This window comes from Zonotrichia albicollis, chromosome 16 (genome assembly GCF_047830755.1).
Source record: "Zonotrichia albicollis isolate bZonAlb1 chromosome 16, bZonAlb1.hap1, whole genome shotgun sequence".
Lineage (NCBI taxonomy): Eukaryota > Metazoa > Chordata > Aves > Passeriformes > Passerellidae > Zonotrichia > Zonotrichia albicollis.
Genome location: NC_133834.1, coordinates 7,972,410 through 7,991,951, shown reverse-complemented (window position 1 = coordinate 7,991,951; position 19,542 = coordinate 7,972,410). Strand labels below are relative to the sequence as shown.

At 47.2% G+C, this 19,542-nt stretch overlaps 1 protein-coding gene across 1 annotated transcript; it reads right to left on the bottom strand.

Moving 5' to 3' along the window:
• Positions 1-43: 43 nt before the first annotated feature.
• ITPRIPL2 (ITPRIP like 2) lies at positions 44-5,522 on the bottom strand (the record flags this gene model as incomplete). Its single annotated transcript, XM_074553267.1, has 1 exon — positions 44-5,522. A coding segment is annotated over one exon (1,725 nt), but the record flags the coding sequence as incomplete, so codon positions are not given.
• Positions 5,523-19,542: the final 14,020 nt, after the last annotated feature.

Below are 19,542 nucleotides of genomic sequence, written 5' to 3'. Positions count from 1 at the left end.
AGTGAAAAAAAGGCAACAAGGAATTTAAATCTTGAGGCACAGATGCTTTAACACAGTTGTTTATTATGACAGTGAAATATTCAAACAAAACCACCAACTTTTTATGGAAACAATAAAAGTGCAAATGTACTTTGGAATTAAATAGGAAATGAATTTATAAACGTTTCATTAAAATGGGCTGACACTTTGAGCCTATAAACACTTAAAAAACCAAAACAATAGCAGCTGAACACTTCAGTTTCCTCTTTGGTCTTATGATTAACCAGCAAAAAAGAGTTGTACCAGGAATGTCCATTACAAAAAGATACTTAAAATTTACATTACTCCACAGAGATTCGAAATCAAAAGAGGAATGTTTGCAAGATATTTGGTCAGATAAAATATAATGCCTTTGAGAAACAGAGAGCATTCTTCAACACAAAATGAAATTACATATATGAATTTTGGTACTGTAAATTAACTTATTCTCTTGCAGGTCTGACTCCTCTTCCCAATCAATGTTGAACAAAAACAACTTCATTTGCACAGTCTTTGCAAAATTAGGTTGCAGGTAAGAGAACCAAGAGCCTGTGTTAGTGCTAAATAACATGCTCCTTTTTCTGTGTTTGTGTTTCTGTTTACACACACACAGGCAACCCTACTGAATCCATGGTACATTTTAACAGCTACAGCCTTAGCAAACAGGTAAGCATAACCTTGTTGTGTATCCATGGGCTGGGAGAGGAGGAAGAAGGCAAAAGGGCCACAGGATTACTCATATGGGTCAAGCTCTCTGTACACCTCCCTGGAGATAAGGCCCTGAAACAGCCCCAGCACGCAGCAGGCACCAGTGCTGCCATGTTTCTGTGGAATAAGACGAATGCTGTAACAGAAACCCAACTTCTGTCAGCTCCTTTCATCAATGCTATTCATGAATGCATGCTATAGAGCAGACAAGGGGAATACATTGAATATCTCAGTTGTACACCTGAGCCACCAAGTGCACACACATTGCCTCATGGCAGAATGCCCCCTCACCTCAAGGCTCACCCAAGCTCAAGGTGAAAGCCCACACATGCATTTTCTCCATCATCAACTCAAAGCATGCCTTCTGAGCAAAAACTCACACTGAAGACCTATTTGCATAGCTAATGAACTGGGGGTTTGCCTCACTTTTTACCCTGATGGACTCAACTGCTTTGGAAATATTGTCAAAACAAAATCCACTTAAATCTCTTTACCCTACACTCCAAATCCACTTGCTTTCAATAGTTCTCCAATTTTACCCCACGTCCTTTGGTTTGTTTGCAGTGCATCCTCACTGAGAGTTTACCATCATTGTCACTCACCCCTCAGCCCAACTTTCATTTTCTAAACTATTTACATTCTCTACCATCTCTTCTTGTCATATATTTTCCAATGCAATTCTCTTCTCCTGACCTTACCACATTTTAGTGAGGAAGTCCTTACCAAGTCCATTACAGATTTCCATGTATTGGGGCCATACTAAACAAATTCACACCCCTCTCAAGAGAAAAGTTCCCTTTTCAGAGACAGGGATGCAGTGATATAAACAGACAGACAGCTGACTGAAGTGATCATGATGCCAGAATTAACAACTCAAGGATTTTCATGTCAAGAGTTCAGGCAGCCACAAGACCCTGGGCTGGCCATCTAGTTCTTCTTTGGGCAAAAGATTCAATGGCTTTGATTGCAGAACTGAATCTTGAATCTTATTTTAAATACCAAGAAACACAAGCCTGCAAAAATAGTACACATGGTCTGCTACAAAAAAACCCAACAACCCAGAATGTAGCTGACTTAGTCTTAAATACCATGTGCAAAGAACATTTTATCAATACTACCTATAAATACACTATTTGTATTTGTAGAAAGAAGCACAGGGCTTCGAATACAAAAATAACCCAGCTTGTGGGTGTGACCTATGCCATAATTACCTGAAAATATGACTGCAAGAGCAGTTAAAGAAAGAGACAAAAGTAGGCAAACATCTGCCTAGGGAGTGTTTCCATTTAGAAAAATAAATTTGTATAAAGCTTCATAGATTCTGACAATGTTTGTTTCATGTTCTGATGCACAGAACTGTGAGTAAGGCACACCAACCCATCAGGGAGAGGAAGAGCAGGTTAGTTACTTCAGGCTATCCTAAAGCTCCCCAGAAGTTACACTTGGTCCTTCTCAATTTGGGAGTGCTCTCTCAGGACACAGCACTGCAGGCAATAAGGCACTTGCTTAGCTTCCTGAGCACCAGCAATTCAGCAACACATTTTGGGGCTTAATACATCAAAAGCTTGAGCAGGTGACCTAAAAAAGTAAGGATTTGAATTTCTGAATTTTTTGATACCCTGGTACACCTGCATTGTAAGGACACTTGCAAACCTGGCTGCATCACAAGTCACCAGGTTACTCCAGCAACTGGGACATAACCAGACAAAAAGTGGCAATTATCTGCCTGATATTTATACTCAGAGGGCATCAGAATCTGTAGCCCACCAGGACTGCTACTGTACCATGAATCAGTGCTAAATAATTCTGAAGTACCCTGAAATATTTTACTTTCTTCTCCCCATAAAAAAATAACAATTTGCTATAATACAGCACTAGAAAATCCCATCAAGGTTATTTGGTTCAAACATTGACACAAGCAAGACAACTGGCTAGGCAGTTATCCAAAAATCCTACCAAACTCCTACCAGGGAGCAGGAGGGTGCCACAGTCAACCTATGGCACTGAGATTTGGACTGGTTTAAAGTTTGTTCCAAAATATAATAGAGAATTTCTTATTTTGTTGTTGGTCCTTGAGGTAAAGCATATTTTAAGGAAATAATACTTGAATACAGAAACAAATAATAGAGCTCAACTAGAACCCCCAAACAAATGAACCTCAGAGTATTTATTTTAAAAGGTTTTCCTTGGGGTAATTTAACCACCACTCTAACAAAACACTAATGCCTCCTCAATAGCAATATTTAGTGCAGCCAATTATCCTAAAAATAAGGCCTTTGTGAAAATAAAGTGCTATTTGTTTCCTTCTATCTGCACTTCAATCCTTCAATATAACCTTCACTTGAACACAAATGTAAAACTAGATTCTTCATCCTGTTATAAGAGTAGTTTCACTTCTTCCCTCAAGTTTACATTAACATGTGTTACATATCTATTTAGCACAATGTGCTCGATTACCCAGGAAATTTAAAGCATGGCATTGAGCATTTCAAACTGTGATCCACACCCATGCTCTAGTGCTTATCACATTTTAGGAACATCTTGGTACATTGATGGATGGAGGATGTGCTGTTTGCACTTGGAAGATTTTTAAATCCCACATGGATTTTGCATCATAAAAAGAAAATCTCAGAAAAAGCTATTTTGCCACTAAGACAAGAAGTTAACACAGATTTCTAAAAATGTCAGTTTGAGCCTTTTAGTTTGCAAACTGTAAACCAAAGGCAACACTTGAGGACTAAGGCATTTCCCCAGAAATGTCAGAATTTCCCCACGTAAAACCAATGAGAATGAAAATCACAACTTCAGTAAGTCTTGGCCCGCTCTTCTCAGGGCAGGAACAGAACCACAGAAGAACAATTCATCAGTCCCAGCATCCTCAGGCAGATGCAGGCTCCTGAAGCACCAGTGAGTCTGGAGTGTGCGATGGGGAGTCCCGGGTGCCAGCAGCCCTCCCAGCACTGGGGAGCCAGGAGTGTGTGATGGAGAGTCCCAGGTGCCAGCAGCTCTCCCGGCACCAGCAAGTCTGGAGTGTGTGATGGAGAGTCCCGGGTGCCAGCAGCTCTCCCAGCTCACTCTCCCGCTGGCAGCTCCCGCTTGGCCTCAGCGCTGTGGCGGCACGGGGCGGGCACCGGGCGCCAGTACCGGGGGCTGCTGTACATCCTGATGATGTGTGGGGCCTGCACCCACGTGCTGATCAGCTGGAAGGCCACGAGGTCCAGCGTGGGCCCGTCAAAAGCAGACAGCAAGTTCACAGGGGCGGCTTCCTTGAGGAACCGGGGCAGCGCCACGGCCTCGGGCAGGCTGGTGTTGCCCAGGAAGAAATCCATCAGCACCTGCTTGCGCAGGCAGTCCCTGAGGTACAGCACCAGGTCCTCCAGCCGCTCCACCAGGAACTGCTCATCCCAGGCCTCCAAGGGCCCCTGCAGCAGCAGGGAGAAGAGAGCCGTCTTCAGTACATAGGAGGAGAGCACCCGGCCCCACTGGGAGCAGAAGGGCTCCTCCAGGCCGTGCCCGCGGAGGTCCCGCAGGCCCTTGAGGATCTGCAGGCACTTGAGGTGGCAGGAGGCGGCCGGGGCCTGCTCCTTCAGCCAGCCCAGCAGCCGCTGCTCCTGCCGCGAGGCGTTGAGGCCCCAGAGCGCCTCGGGGGCCGGGGAGCCGTGGGGGCCCTCGGGCGGCAGGGCCGTGAGGTAGAGCGCGTCGCCGAGGGGGATGGCCGGGATGAGGCGCACGGCCATGGAGATGTGGCAGCACACGTAGTCGGAGCAGGGCAGGATGTGCAGCGTGGGCGGCTGCCCGGGGCACGCCGAGAGGCTGACGCGGCACCGCTCCTGCAGCCGATAGCGCACGGCGCCCAGGCACCGCTGCAGATGGCCCTGGAACCAGCGCAGCACCAGCCCCGAGGAGAGGTGGCTGCGGCCCTGCAGCTCCACGCAGAAGCCCTCGGCGAAGGGCCGGCAGCGTCGTGTCCAGCCGTCCCTCGCCCGCAGGCCGCAGACGAAGGCACCGCACGGCCCCAGCCCGTCAGCGCAGCGCGGCTGCGGCTCCAGGTGCGGCGGCAGCCGCAGGGGCACCAGGATGTCGAAGCAGTCGGGGCTGCGCACCTTGTGCTGCTCGTAGGCGCTGCCGATGCGCACGAAGTCCCCGCGCAGGCTGAGGGCCAGCGGGCCGGGCTGTAGCCCCTGCGCCTTGGCGGCGCGCACCAGCTCGGCCACCACCCGGCCCACGTGCGCCTTGCTGTGCCCCAGCACGTGCGGCGACACCCGCAGCTGCCGCGCGTGGAACCGCTCCAGGGCCTCGCGCCGCGCCCCCGCCGCGCCCCGAGCCCCGCCGCGCCCGGGGCCGCCGCCCGCCGCGCCGTAGCAGCGGGCCAGCAGGCAGCCGAGCAGCAGCAGCGCCGAGCCCTTCAGTAGCGGCAGCCCGGACTCCGCCGCCTCCGCCGCTGCCTCCGCGTCCTCCGGGCCCCCCGCGCCCTCGCCGGCCGCGCTGCCGCGCAACGCCTGGTAGAGGCAGAGGAGCGCGGTGCAGAGCGCGGTCAGCAGCGGCCAGAAGCCCCGCACGCGGAGGGGGGACACGGGCAGGGCGCGGCGGGGGCTCGGGCCGCGGGGGGAGCCGCCGCCGCCGCCCGGCCCCGCGGGCGGGGAGCGCCCGCCCCCGCCGGCCCCCTCCTCCGCCGCCCCGGCCGCCCCCAGCGCGGGCCCCGCCGCTGCCCCTCGCCCGCCGCGCCCCTGCCTGCCCCGGCCGCCGCTCCGCTCCGCTCCGCCGCCGGCTTCCTCTTCCGAGGGACCGGGCCCGCGTCAGCCGCCGGCTGAGCTCAGAGGAAATGCCGCGGGCGGCGGCCCGAGGGCCGGGGGCGTTGTCCGACGGGGGCCGGCCCGGGGCGGGGAGCGGCGCCGCCCGCGCGGTCGCGGCTTTCCGATTTCGCGATGTCCCGCTTGTTCCGATCTCCCGCTGATTTCCCGATGTCCCGCTTTCCCGATCTCCCGCTGATTTCCCGATCTCCCCTTTCCCGCCTTCCCGCCCAGGCGGGCAGAGCCCCCTGCAGCCCTGCCCGTGCCCAAAAAGAGGAGCGAGAGTCAAGTTCCGTGCCCCCCTCACTGCATCGGCGTCCTGCAGCGTGTTTTGGTGTGAAGCTGAGTTTCTGTACCCCCACAGGAGGGGACGGCGGCGTGGTGTCACAAGCTCCACGTTGCACGGTTTTCCTCGGGCCTGGCCCGCTGCAGGCGAGTCCCTCCAGCTCCCAGCTCTGCCTGAGGGTCTCGGTGCCAAAGGAGCAGCAAAACCATCAGTGCCAGTGCACCAGGGGGTGTACGGGCTGCTGCCGTACTAAAAGCTGCCTGCAGTCAGAATCATTCAAAAGCCTTGGGTTTTTTACCTTGTGCCCAAATTATTAACAAATTAAGAGAGAAGAAATAACCCCGGGGGTTAAATCTACACAGTTACTTGAGATGATTTTTAAACACATATTTTGCTGGGAGTATGTTAAACTGTCTCAAATATTGATGGGGACAGGGTCATCATCCTCAACTTCTGTTTGTCTGATAAATATTTACAGAATTTTGAAGCTGTTTGCTGAAGTTTAAGGACCATCTATGTAAGCATTCTGCTTGGTTTAATTTTGTGTGATAAAATTCCTGCTGCTGCATCTGCACAGTGCCATGGGTGGCTCCACATAGGTGAAAAGCAGTGCTTGAATAGAAGAGACTGAACCCAGCAAGCTGCAAATGCTGTAACAAGGAATGGGTCAGAGAACCAAGAAATATGCCATACAAATGTTTGGTTATGTAATTGTGTTTATATGAAACAAAATATGAGTTTAGGTACATAAAAATCATTCCTGACAGGAAGTAGCATATGTTGCATAGCCAAGATGCTGCACACAAAGGCAAACCAGGTAACCAAGGTCAAGCAGCCTCAATTAATTCACAGGTAACCAACCTAGTGTGAGAGTTAAGAGTACACTTGAGAGATACAAAGAGAACTCCTAATCACTCCAACTCTGACTCTTGGAGTTACAATCAAGAGATTGAGGATTTTTAAAATTAAAAATAAAGCAGATGTAAAGGGAAGAAAAAGCACGCAATTTTATAACATCTCAGCCAGAAAAATATTCCATGTCCTACAACCAAAAGCATGTTTTCTGACAGCTCCAGCCAGCTAAGTCCACAGCCTTGCTACTCAGAAACATCATCCCACAACAGCCATATCTTGCAAAGAAAACCCAGGAAATGAAAAGCATCTTTCTTTCCCACTCTGTTTCATGTTTTCCTATATTTCTTCACAAGGCTGAATGAGGGGACAAAACCATCCATTGTTCTGCTTATTGCCTGTGACCCATCACTTTATTTTGTCCTGCACCCCCAAAACTCCAAACTGTTTAAATAACACAGCTGTCCTAGTATTAAACCGATCCTTCAAGAAGTCTTATTGGAAAATATTGTTGAACTCTGTGAACCCTTGGCTCATACATTCAATTTTTACTAGCCTGTGGAGTTTTTTCACCCCCAAGCCCAGCATGTTTCACATGCCTTTGGGCCTTGCTCCAGGCACACAGATTTTTGAGGACAGGCTGCGCTCTCTTTTCATGCAGGGCTGATTGGATTAGCTGCACAGCCATGCTCAGGAGACAGACAGCTGCATCTGCAGGAGCTGGCACAGCCCTTGGTGCCTGCTGCCCACGGGGGAGCTCACCAGCACAGCAGTTATCCCTGTGGGATTTCTGCCCAGGGCAGTGCTGTGGGCCCACGGGCTGGGGGACATGCAGATGTCACAAGAGCTGTGAGCAGCCACACCAAGCCTGGCAGAGCAAACAGGCTCAGCACGTGCTTCTACATGGCCAGGTGGTGCTGGGGCAGACCCTCCCAGGCTGCAGAGTAACAGGTTGAATGCTAATTATGTGACCTTAACATCAGAACCAGAATGAATCCACAGCACTCATTTTTACCACTGCTGTTTAAATTAAATTAGTCCTTTCTCTCCTCCTCAGCTAGAGGCAAGATGAAATCTGCAGAGCCTTGGGCTGATGAGAGATGGCCAGTGGCTTGTTTTCTGGGACCTTGGCTGCTTCATGACTCCCTGAGCACAGGGTGAGTCTCTGGGAAAATTGCTGAGTACATCCCAGAGGTGCTCAGCTTTATGAAGTTTTTAATAGATATTGCGTACTCAAGAAAAATAATGGGTTGTACACTAATAAACATGACCTCAAAATTGGGACCAGAGAGAATTCATAACATCAGTTTTTACTACCATTGTTTAAATCACCCATTGTTTAAATCTGCTATCTAAACACTCACTCCAGAATGTCCCATATACAGGATATCCTGCTCACTAAATAAGGAATAATGTTATTATGAATCAAGTTGAGCTAAAAATAGCTCATGGCAGCTCTGGGGGAGATTTGCAGAGGTAAAAGAAAGCAGTGGGTCAGAGTATCCATTAAAGTTTCTCCACAGCTGGCAGTATTTCATACATCTGTGTGACAGATCTGTTCAAGCTCCAGTACACCAGTCACTGTCAGAGACACGGGCACAGCACCTGGGGAGACAGAAGGAAGGAGAAGGACAGAAGGCACCAACAGGTGATGATATTTGAATGATGCTTTTATGATCTACCTGAGACACAAGCCTGAGGTTTCCTCCCAGCTATCCCAGGTCAGTGTGTGCCCTGCTGAACCAGAGCTGCACAGTCTGTGCAGGTGCAGGGGAAGTCTCTGGGGATCCCTTCCTGCAGCAGTGCTGTGCAGCTGCTTTTCTCCATCTTCTCATAATGCACTATTAAACAGTCTATAGCAGCAAAGTACAATGACTGATTGCAAAAAAAATACAAGTCTGAATGGTTGGTCACTTGGATTCATGCCCCAGTAATTACTCTTCTAATTATTTCCTATGAAAGCAAAGCTACCCGCACATATCTCCCACAGCCCACTGGATGGGCCAGCCAAGGAGATGCCACGATCAAAATAAATATCCTTTGCCTGCCATTCCTCTGACTCCCAGATTTTATGGGGTATTATTAACTACAATACAAACCAGCAGCATCAGACAGACATAAATCCAGTTTTTATTGTGGACTAATGGATCTCTGCCAGTCACAGCAGCAGGGGATGGGAAACAGGAGAGGGTGTCTTGCTGCCACAAACAGCTGAGGGGGCCAGACCTCCAGGGCACTACATGGACATGAAGGAGTTTAGGGTGTAACTGCACATTCTCTCTTAAAATATTTTGTTTACTAAGTCAGATGTGCTTGCCACCTCTGCCAGTCTGTTTGCTCACTAACTATCAGCAGGGTGTAGCACTTCTTAATCTGAGAGCCTGCAGGCAGACTGGGTAGCTGTAAACCCCACACAGCCCAATACAGGATTTCCTTTCTGTAGATGGATGGTTTCCTGAGTAATTCATACAACAACCTCTTGTCCAAGCCTGTCCTTATCACAAACAGTAATACCCTGGCTCTATGCCGGTGATCAGTATATTTCCAGTTTATCCTGTATCATTTGAAAACCATCAAGGATTACTTTTTTGCATAGAAACTTGTTTGAGCAGGGCATTTAGACTTACCTGGCATTCAGGAAGACATGCCTGTGTGTTTCCAGCTGAGGAATGAACCAGGAATGTAACCCCCAGTCCATCTGCATCAGTGTCATTGGCACACTGAGTTCTGTCTGATGGGCTGTGACTCTGGGACTCTGCTGTCCCATTCTCCATGAAGCTCAAGTGGCTCATGTGAAGAATTCCAACTACAGCATCATGAAAACGAAACATCTTTCAGGAGAGTGCAAGTACACAACCATCACACTGAAGGGCTCTCAGCAGTGATGGGGAATGTTTCTTACATTGAAAATGGAAACATGAAAATTCTGCAGGTCAAGACTATAAGTCTTGCTCTTTAAGTTCAGTTTTTGATGTAATCCAGATTTGAATGACAGCAGTCACAGCTTCCAGTGCTGTATCTAAACACTGCAGCCAGCAAGCCCTGCTAACCCTCCCAGGGCAGCAGAGGAGGGGATCATGCTGTGCTAGTGACAAGCCCCCAGTGTGTCACCTTCCATGCAGGAGCCTCCTCAGCCCTTCCCTTTCCCTGTCACCCCAGGGCTCAGCAGATGTTGTGGCTCTGAGGATCCCCCCTGTGGAATTCCCAGCTTTAAGAAGCATCAGATAGAGCCAAACCTTGCATGTTCTTCTGTTGAAATAGTTTAACAAAAACCAGTTAAATACAGATTTAATTAAAACTTGGATGCATTTGAGTGTGTTCAAATGTGAATTTAATCACTGACTGAAACTGCTTGGTTTAATTAATGGAAAGTAACTGAAATGTGTATTTGCACCATAACTTGCTTAACTAATAAAAAATGATCGCATAGCTGAGCCCTGATTTACTGATTAAAGCAGATTATTTTAAATGAGGATTTTAGCAGTTTCATTATACCAGTTTGAGGTTGTGCCATTTCTGTTTTTCACAACCAGGGCAAGGCAGCTGGAGAAGAGTCACCAGGCTTTTTCCAGAGCTCTGTGCTGGTTTCAGCAGGGCTGTGTCAGTGTCACTGGGGGCTTTCAAAGAGCAGCAAAGCAGCAGCAGCAGCTCCATCCCTCCAGTGACTGTCATTACTGGGTCTTTCTGCTTTGGGTTTATGCCCCCCATTTTTATTGTCATGTAATGAGAGAAGGGGTTTTGTGCCTGACAAATACCCTGCAGCAGCCAGCCACAAAGATGAAGTTTAGGCACAGAGTGATGAGATACAGCTCAGAGAACCAAAGCAAAGCACACAACAGGGAACAAGCTCTGTTATCAGCTTACAGCCCCAAATAATGAGATGATCCTGGCTCAGCTGACACTCTCCCGATGAGCCTGAGCTGGATCACCCACCCAGGGAAAAGGAGGGAAAATACAGTGTGGGAGGGAGGATCTGTCTGGCGAAACTGGCTTATCAGCACTCAGCAATTAGGTGGGAAAAGTGAGGCTCTGGCTCACAGCACCTGTTCTGCAGGGCTGGAGGGCAGGAGCAGCTCTAGGAAGGCCTGTCCTGGACCCCCACCTCATCCTGCCAAGGACAGAGAGGGGGAAAACAAACAGCTTAAAAGGAAAGTGACCTGCAGAGAAGACAAAGCAACCCCAGACTATAAAGGACCCAAGCCAGCACTGTTTCCCACTGCATTCCCAGAGGGATGGGAGCAGAGGTCCTTGGGCTCAGGGAGGTTTCACACCACACCCAAACCCCCAGCTGGGTTATCCCCATCAGGAAACACCACCCCAGGGACAGCAGCCCACAGAGGGCAGTGCCTGTGCACTGCTCTGGCCCACCTGAATTGGCTGAAAGATGCTGGGGGGATGCTGCCAGCACTGCTCAGCATGAAATGAAAACCTTGCAGCACAGTGCCTGGTCCAGGAGATGTCTGCACATGGAGTGTTGAAATCATGGCTAAAAATCAGTCTCAGTCATGTAATCTTCCTGGCTCGAAATTAATTCTTTATCTGCTTGGCTGCCCTGTGAGGGGATGAGCAGTACAGTGATGGAGCTTGAAATCTCAGGGCTACATTTGATCTCTTCCCAGCATCTCTCCACAGTGATTTCTCAGGCTGCATCTCTTTAACTAAGGTTAAACTTTGCACAGATCAATGCAAAGCAACACAATTACTTCATTTGCAAGGCAGCAAGGGCAGCATATTCCTATCTTTAAGGCCATTCAGATGAGCTCATTTAATGACAGCTATTTTTACATATGGTGTCATAGGTTTTATTATTACAGAGTCAACCTCTTGAACAGAGGTGGGAGCATCTTTCATGTTCTACCTAATTCAATTTAAATATCTTTTTTTAAATTTATGATACAGAAGGCTTCATGTTTATTCCCTGGAACTGTAAAATACAGGTTTCTCACATAGATACAAATGCAAAGCAAACCCACTGGAACAACAGGAATGGCCCAGGCTTTGCTAAGGGAGACTGAGGTCAAGAACAAACTGCCTTTAGAACAAGCTGGTTCATGTTTGAATGTTATTTCTTTACTTCCAGAACTCATTCTGTCTTCTGTTCCCTTTGCTGTCCTAAAGTGGTACCTGCAAACAGGGGAGGAGAATGGTGAATGCACAAGTTTCCCTTTCCCCATCTCAGCATTCGTGTGCACAGACACATCCATGACCTGGCTGAGGTCCTACCCATGCAAGGGGAGTGGATCCCTCACTGAGGGCTTCAAAAAATCTCACCAGCACTGGGTTCATGCTGCAGTGCCCAGAACCAGCCCCTTCCCTAGCCAGGGGGTCACCAGTGCCCAGGGGACCTTTATAGCTGAATGGAGAATATGCTTGCAACTGAAGGAGGACATAAATGTTGAAGGAAGTGTGGAGCAGTAAAGGTCTTGAGCCCATTGCAGCATCCCTCTTTAGGGACTGTGGATGTGGAGCTCCAGAGCACAAACCTGCCAGTCACCCCTGCAATAATTTTCTGATCCCCAGGGTAGCACAGAAAAGGACTATCTGTGGTGGGCAAAGAATGAAGAGCATGGACTGAAAAACAAAGAACTGAGCCTACCCAAAACCAAGCTTCTGCTCAGATTGCATCTCTTTAAATGACACAACACTGTCCTCATATTAATGTGCTTTTCCCTCCATCTCTGCTCTGCCTGCTGCCACAGCATGACAGATGACAGAGGCTTGGGGAGAGCTGCCTCAGGCTGCATGAATTTCAAGCTCTCTCTGAGAGCACTTTGATATTGGAAGTTAAACACTTGAAATCTCCATACCTTGGGCTGTGCTGTGGTTACAGCTTTTCTGGGATGTGCTCTGAGGGGAGCACAGCTTCAACAGCTCATCTCTGTGGGAAGGTTTTTAGTCATTTAAGAAGTATGAAATACTAAGGGTTCTATCTGATCCTGCTAAAAGATTTCAGTTCACACAATTTCAGCACTTTAGCCTTTGGCTCTGGAATAAATATTAAACCCTCTTTCTAGATAATTTTTTGACAGGTTTATGAATTATAAGCCAAATAAATATGTTTTAAATATCACTCCTAAATACATTAGAGAACAATTAATTATTTGTGATAATTGAGTGCTTCACTGAATTTATTTCCTTTGATTTAGCTCCCCAAGTAGATGAATATTACAAAAAATAGGTATGTCCCAAAACAACCAGACAACAATTCCATTTACAACCTCTCCATTGATCAAAGACAGGGAGTAGAAACATGCATAACTTAGTTTTAGTGCCTGTCCTCATCCATCAGCAAAAGGCAAGGCATCCAGCTCAAAACATACCTGAGCATACAGAGGCTCACTGAGTGGAAGCCCAGTGGCAGACAGGCTGTCCTCTCCTGGCCTCCAGCCATGCTTGCAGGTCATTGGGACAGCATGAAACAATTACTGGGACAGCATGAAACAATTACTGGGACAGCATGAAACCTCCACTGGGACAGCATGAAACCTCCACTGGGACAGCATGAAACCACCTCTCTTCTGCTCCAGGGGAGCCCAGCTCCTGCTCAGCAGTGCAAGCCCACCCTTAGTCACCAGCTCACCAGGAAGGGCTGGAAGGATTTGAGTCCAGGACAGACATAAATACACCTGTGTGCTCTCTGCATGCTACAAGAGAGTGGAGAACACCCAGCAGACCTGAAGATGGGGCCAGTAAAAGGGTCTTGGCAGCCCTAAATGTAAATGGCTCCAACTACAGCATGTTCCAGCCACCAGCTGTCCCCTTGTCAGCTCTGCAGGTGCAGCTGAGTCCCCCAAATGTGGCTCAGGCCATAGCAGCACTCATGTCTGTGAGCAGCTCAGAGAAAGGCACAGTGCCCACTCCTCAGTCAGCAGAGCTGTGTGATAGAGAAGCACACCCCGATATGTATTTGTGCAGATACTTCCACCAAGCCATCAACAATGCCAGTGAATTGTCATGATAATGCTTCCACGTGTGATTTGCTACCTTTGGAGCAGCCTTGGATTGTGTGTGTAGCTCCCTGAAGCACTGCTGGGCAAGGGGCACAGCTGGGCTTGCCAATGGCCACGTGATTCAAGTAAGCAACACCTTATAAAATTATTTTAGAAGCCAAGGAAAGCAAAGCCCACAGAAAAATCAGACCCAACTTATTTCAAGAATGCAAAGAAAAATGAAACACCTAAAATTCATTTAAGAAGTTGTTTGGTTTAAGGCAAATACAGATGGGTAGTGGCTGTGACTTCTAAACCCTCAGAGCATGCAAGTCTAAACACAGGAGTGCTAAGTATGGGCACGGGTGCAGCTCCAGAGCCCAATGGACTTTGATGCACTTTGGATTCTTTCTCCCTAACCACAAACAAAAGAAAGGAAACAAAAACAGATACTGAATCAAGCCTGTGCTAGTGTGCTTCAGCAATTTCAGATCCTTGACTGTTTGTATGAGAAGCAGATTCATATCTTGGTATGTGAGAGAACTCAGGAATGAGTAAGTGTTGCCTAAGATGAACAGGGTAAACGTTGTGAAAGAGCAGAGTATGGCACAATAATTGCCAGATGCAGAACCATTTATCACTGGTTTTACAATGTGGATGAATATTCTCTAGGAAATCTCTGCAAACTTCTCCTCTTGGATTTATGCAGTTTCCATAACACATGCAGGTCATGTGTGTAATTTGTTCTATTAGTTTCCCTTGGCTGGGATAATTAGACTGTTTGGATTTAGTTTTTTTGAGGTTTTTAGTAAATCAGAAAGGTAAATGAGTTCTGCTGATTATTCCTAACTCACTACAGGTCAGTTGTAGGTGACACATGGAGGGTGTCATAACACATCAAGCATCATATGCATTTTTGGTAAGTGCAGGGAGATAAAAGAGGGAAGAATATGACCATGAATTTTCTTGTTAGTTGCAAAGTCATGGAAAACAACACACAGGGCTTTTACCAGTGGGTCTGTGAGTTATTTCTGTTTGAGTACCAAGTTTGTGGGGAATGATGAGTCAGTTGGACAGAAAGAATGAACTATCAGGTCACTCCAAAGCAATAACTTCGTGTAAGTATTGTTATCCCAGGAGTTTGCAACATCATATCCAAGCAATGTATCAGATGAGCCCAGGTAGCTGCTGCAGCAGTTGTGACCTGCCAGCAATACAAGCTGACAACCAGGCCATACTTCTGCCCTGTCCATGGAAAAATCCCAAATGGAGCAGCAATCCATAGGAAAGCTTCAGGAATATTCCATCTTACCAGGATAAATCCTCTTGCTGGTCATCAGCCTGAAACATCCAGTGAGTGCTGGAATTGCTGTCACATCTGCTGGAGAGGACCATCTGCTCCAGCCTGTGCTGAACTGGTGCTCTGTGCTGGGAGTCTCTGCATTTATGACAAATGATAAGCAAACACAGCCAGCTCTAGAGGCTGTATATAAACACATGTATCTGTCATCTTCCTCTGCAAGGCTTGGCTCCCTGAGAAGGCAGAGCTGATGCTCATGCATTATCCCTCCAAGCATATGCCCCGTGTCTTACAAGATTCTCACATTTTGTGTAAACAATAGCACTTGTGTCACTTAAAATTGAGACATAATTATTTCTCATTAGCAAATACTGCTGAGATATTTGGGTGGGAGGAATTGAAAAGTGGATAGTTATTAATTTTTTAAAAAATCACATTTCAACCATGTCTAAAGTCTTCTTTCAACCACCTTCAAAGTATTCAAGTAAACAGCATTTTTCCTGCCAAAGTCAGAACAAAGAGAACTGACAAGATGAGATGTGGAAGACAGCTCCTCATCTGTCACTAGCAGTTACCTTTCCAGGTCAGGGCTGGAATCAAGCCATTAAGATTCACTTGTAGAGTAATCTCACCAGTGATTTCAAATCCTGCTGCTGCTGCTCTTTTGCTGGATAAAACCCAACTTAGAAGAAGCAAGGTCAGCACATTTTGACATACCAGGAGTGCTGTATGGTTAGGACAATAACACAGCCACAAGGGAGATTTAGCTCCTCTCAAACTGTATTTCCAGTGTATTTCTGCCACAAGCCTGGTAGGAGCAGGGCTGTGCCCCACAGGAGGGGGGAAACAATTTATCATCAGCAAGATGAGACACAGCCCTAAATTAGACATAGGCTACTGCTTAAAAAGGAAGCTCACTTTAATGCAGAGATAGCAACAAAGATCAACAGGACTGAGTCATCTGCCTTGACACTGCACGTCTGTCTGCACCTATAAGCAAAGGCTTTTCACTCCACTAAACATTTTATCCATTTACATACAGTTAGCAGCCTCTGACTATACAGGTGCCCTCAAGCCACATGCTTGGGAAAGTTCTTGACAGCTTGCTAAAACACTGCTGGCAGAGCTTGTCTTCAAAATGAACTGCAAGAAAATTCAAATCCCCCTCAAACACTGCTGCCTCTGCTGTGACCTGGACAGCCCAGGCTGGGCCAGTAGCCACAGAGAAAACTGAAAAGCACTTTTTGTGCCAGAAATTATTACAGTCCAGAAAAGGTATTTTAAATATGAAAACCATCCCCTGCATGTATGACTTGCTTTCATTAATATCTTGGACTACACATGTCCACTTGTACCATAAAATCAATAAATCCATCTGTCCTAGGCACAAGTAACACTGAAAAACAAATCACTGACATTCAAACAGTTGGGTGGAAAATACCAAGGAGAGAAGACATATGAAGCCTGAAGTCTTAAGCAGACAATGAGACTGTCAAGGTGGTTACCAGATCCATCTCTTCCTTTCCTCTCTGCCAGTTCAGGAGCCAGGCATTGAAAGGACAGCCAATCTGAATTATCTACTAACTGCCTAAAACTACCCAAAGGGTATTTACCAAGATAGTGGAGACAAACTCTTCTCCATGATGCCACATGACATAACAAGCAGCAGCAGTGACAGTCTTGGAAGGTTCAGCAAAGTAAAAAAAGTGCCACTGGTAGGGTAATACAGGACCAGACCAGGCTACCCACAGAGGCTGTGAAATTTCTGTCCTTGGAGGTTTTCATCACTTGTCTGGAAAAAATCACAGCTGACCTGTTTTAGTGCTGGCCACAGTCCTGGGTCCAGCAGGAGGTTGGACAAGCTGACCTCCAGAGCTCCTTTCCAAGTATCACTCACTGCAGGACTCCTGGGCTTCCATCAGATCATTTATTTCCAGCTAAGAACAAGCACAAGTAAAGGCAGTGCCATGGCCAGAGTTTGTGAGACAAAGACCTTCAGAACTAAAAAAAATCCTCAGTTTTAAAAGTATCATCATAGTGTATTAATCTGCATGCTAACACAATGAAACACTGCTGCTGCCATACGCTGCATTTCTGACACAGAGGTACCAACCCCTCTGCAAAACTGTAGCATAAGGTGGAACTTCTCAAAAACACCTGAAGTGAGCAGGAGGCTGCATTTATTGAAAGCACCAATCAACAACTGGAATTTTCATTCTAACACAGTCAAGCTTTTAGAAATACATTACCCACAGAAACTGAACTGTTAATTGATTTACTCAACATTAGATCAGTCCAATAATTCTAAAAATGAGAATCAGCAAGAATTCTCCAACACAAGCTAAGCTCTGCCACTCTGGAAGTAAAACTGCAAAGCTGCTGTCATCCTCCTAAATCCATTCAGATATTTTATGTCAGACACAACAAAAACTGAAGTAACAAGTAGAAAAATGGTAATGCCTTTTTCAACAATCTCCTCTCTTATAACACACATTCCTCCTTTAAATTGGCCAATATTTTTGCCTCAGCCCTTTAAGCCTCCCAAGCTCAAAAATATGTGCAGAATTCAATGCAAGTGACATGCCACAACTCAAAGCTAGTGACAAAAAATGACTGCCATTTGAAATTGTACCTTCTCTAAAGTCAAGTTACAAGGCAGATGCATATAGATTAAATAGCTCCTGTAACACTAAGAACAAATAGAGATACAAACAAATAGATGTACAAACCATGTCACCCCCAGCACAAGGACTGTATGGGCACATCCTCAGCTGATCACAAGCTCTGTTTGCTCAAGTGAGCCACTCCAGACAGAAATGAAGCCTAACCCTGACGATGATTTAGCTATCTGCCAAACAATCCTATGAGTCTCATTTTTCATAATTGGCATCATAAATCACAGTCATAGAGTGGGTTGGGCTGGGACCTTAGCTCACCTCTGCCATGGGAAGGGACACCATCCACTACCCCATGCAACCTGGCCTTGGACATGCCCAGGGATGGGGCAGCCACAGCTTCTCTGGAAACCTGTGCCAGGCCCTCACCACCCTCACAGAGAGGAATTTCTTACTCTATCTAATCTAAACCTGCCCTCTATCACCATAAAGCCATAAACCCTTGTCCTATCACTACATGGCCTTGACAAAAGTCTGTTAGCTTGTGTCAGCAGCACCTTGTTAATCCCAGCCACGGGGATTTGTGTTCTGCCTGGCTGCTGCTGGAACGTGTCCTGGCACAGCCAGAGCTGCGTGGTGAGGTCTCACATGTGCCTTCTGCAGTGCCCAGAGCCAGGGCAGAGATCCTGCTCCAGGAACAGCCCAGAGCTCAGCACAGGCACTGCACCATCTGCCACTGCCCTCCCAACATCAGAGGTTGCTTTGATCTCTGACTCAGAGCAGCTTTGGAGAACAGGGGCAGCTCGTCCCCAGCACTGCCTGCAGCAGGAAGCAGCAGGAGGTGAGCTGCTGTTCACAGGGCAGGGAACAGCCCTGGAGCCCGCACACACCGATGGGTACCTGTGCTCCTCCTCGCTGAGAGACACAACTGCTCTGCAGGAGAAAATTGGGATCGAGCCCTGGCTCATCACAACACCTCACTACCATGAGGGGAAGGATTTCATCCCACTGTATATTACAAAACCCAAATTATGGGTGTATTTTATCATTTAAAAGGAAGCCACAAAGCTCAAAGGCACAGTGAAGACCCAGTCATCTTCTCTACTCCCTGTTCTGAAAATGCAGCATTTCAGAGCCTTTCTCTGATCCAAGCTCCCCTTCCTCTGTCAACATGACCAGAGTTCATTGAGGATTGCTATGATAACACTTGTACAAGCTATATACTTTGGCCTCTGCCTGCCATTAACCCCTGCTGGGATGGCTGGTATTACTCAGCTTAGTTCTGCCTCAACATAAAAAAGTAACTACAGCCTTGCAGCAGCTGTACAATAGAATTGTACAGCACTAAGCACCTCTTGCTCTTTTGTAACCTTTTACCAGTTTTTTTAGTCTTTCAAAATCTGAAACAGGTTTTTTAACAAAAGAAAAAAACCCTTTTCCATTAGAAAAATGAAAAGCAACTCCATTTTCTATGTAAAAGAACAACAAGAAAAGAGTAAACTGCCAGTGAGCAGGAAAATGCACAAGCTCTGGAAGTGGCAGAACAGCCCACCCACACTTTAATGGACGGGTAGAAATCTGCTGCTCCATTAAAGAACAAATCCTGCTCAGGAGCATAAAGCAGATTTGATCTCAGTTCACATTTCATGCTTGCAGCTGGAGGCAGCGTTACTGTCTGACACCCTTCTCAAATGTGCAGGATGTGTTCAGCTGCTGAGGACAAAGAACTCTCTATGAGCACTTTCAATTACAGCAGATATGACCAAACACAGACCTCACATGGCAATTTCTTGGTATTTGATGTTCCCAGCCCTCAGCCAAATGAAATATATTTAACATGAGATTTGTCTCAAAATCTGTTGCCCCAAGTATGCAGTGTGTCATGGTCTTGGGGGCCACCCAAATCTTGGACAATCACATGAGCATGTCTGTCACTCTGTCACAAGCCAATCCCACCACTGCTGAACACCACAGATATCTTCAAAAAGCCTCTGCAACCACAGCCATGGAGAACACAAGGCTTCAGCTGAGTACCAGATCTATT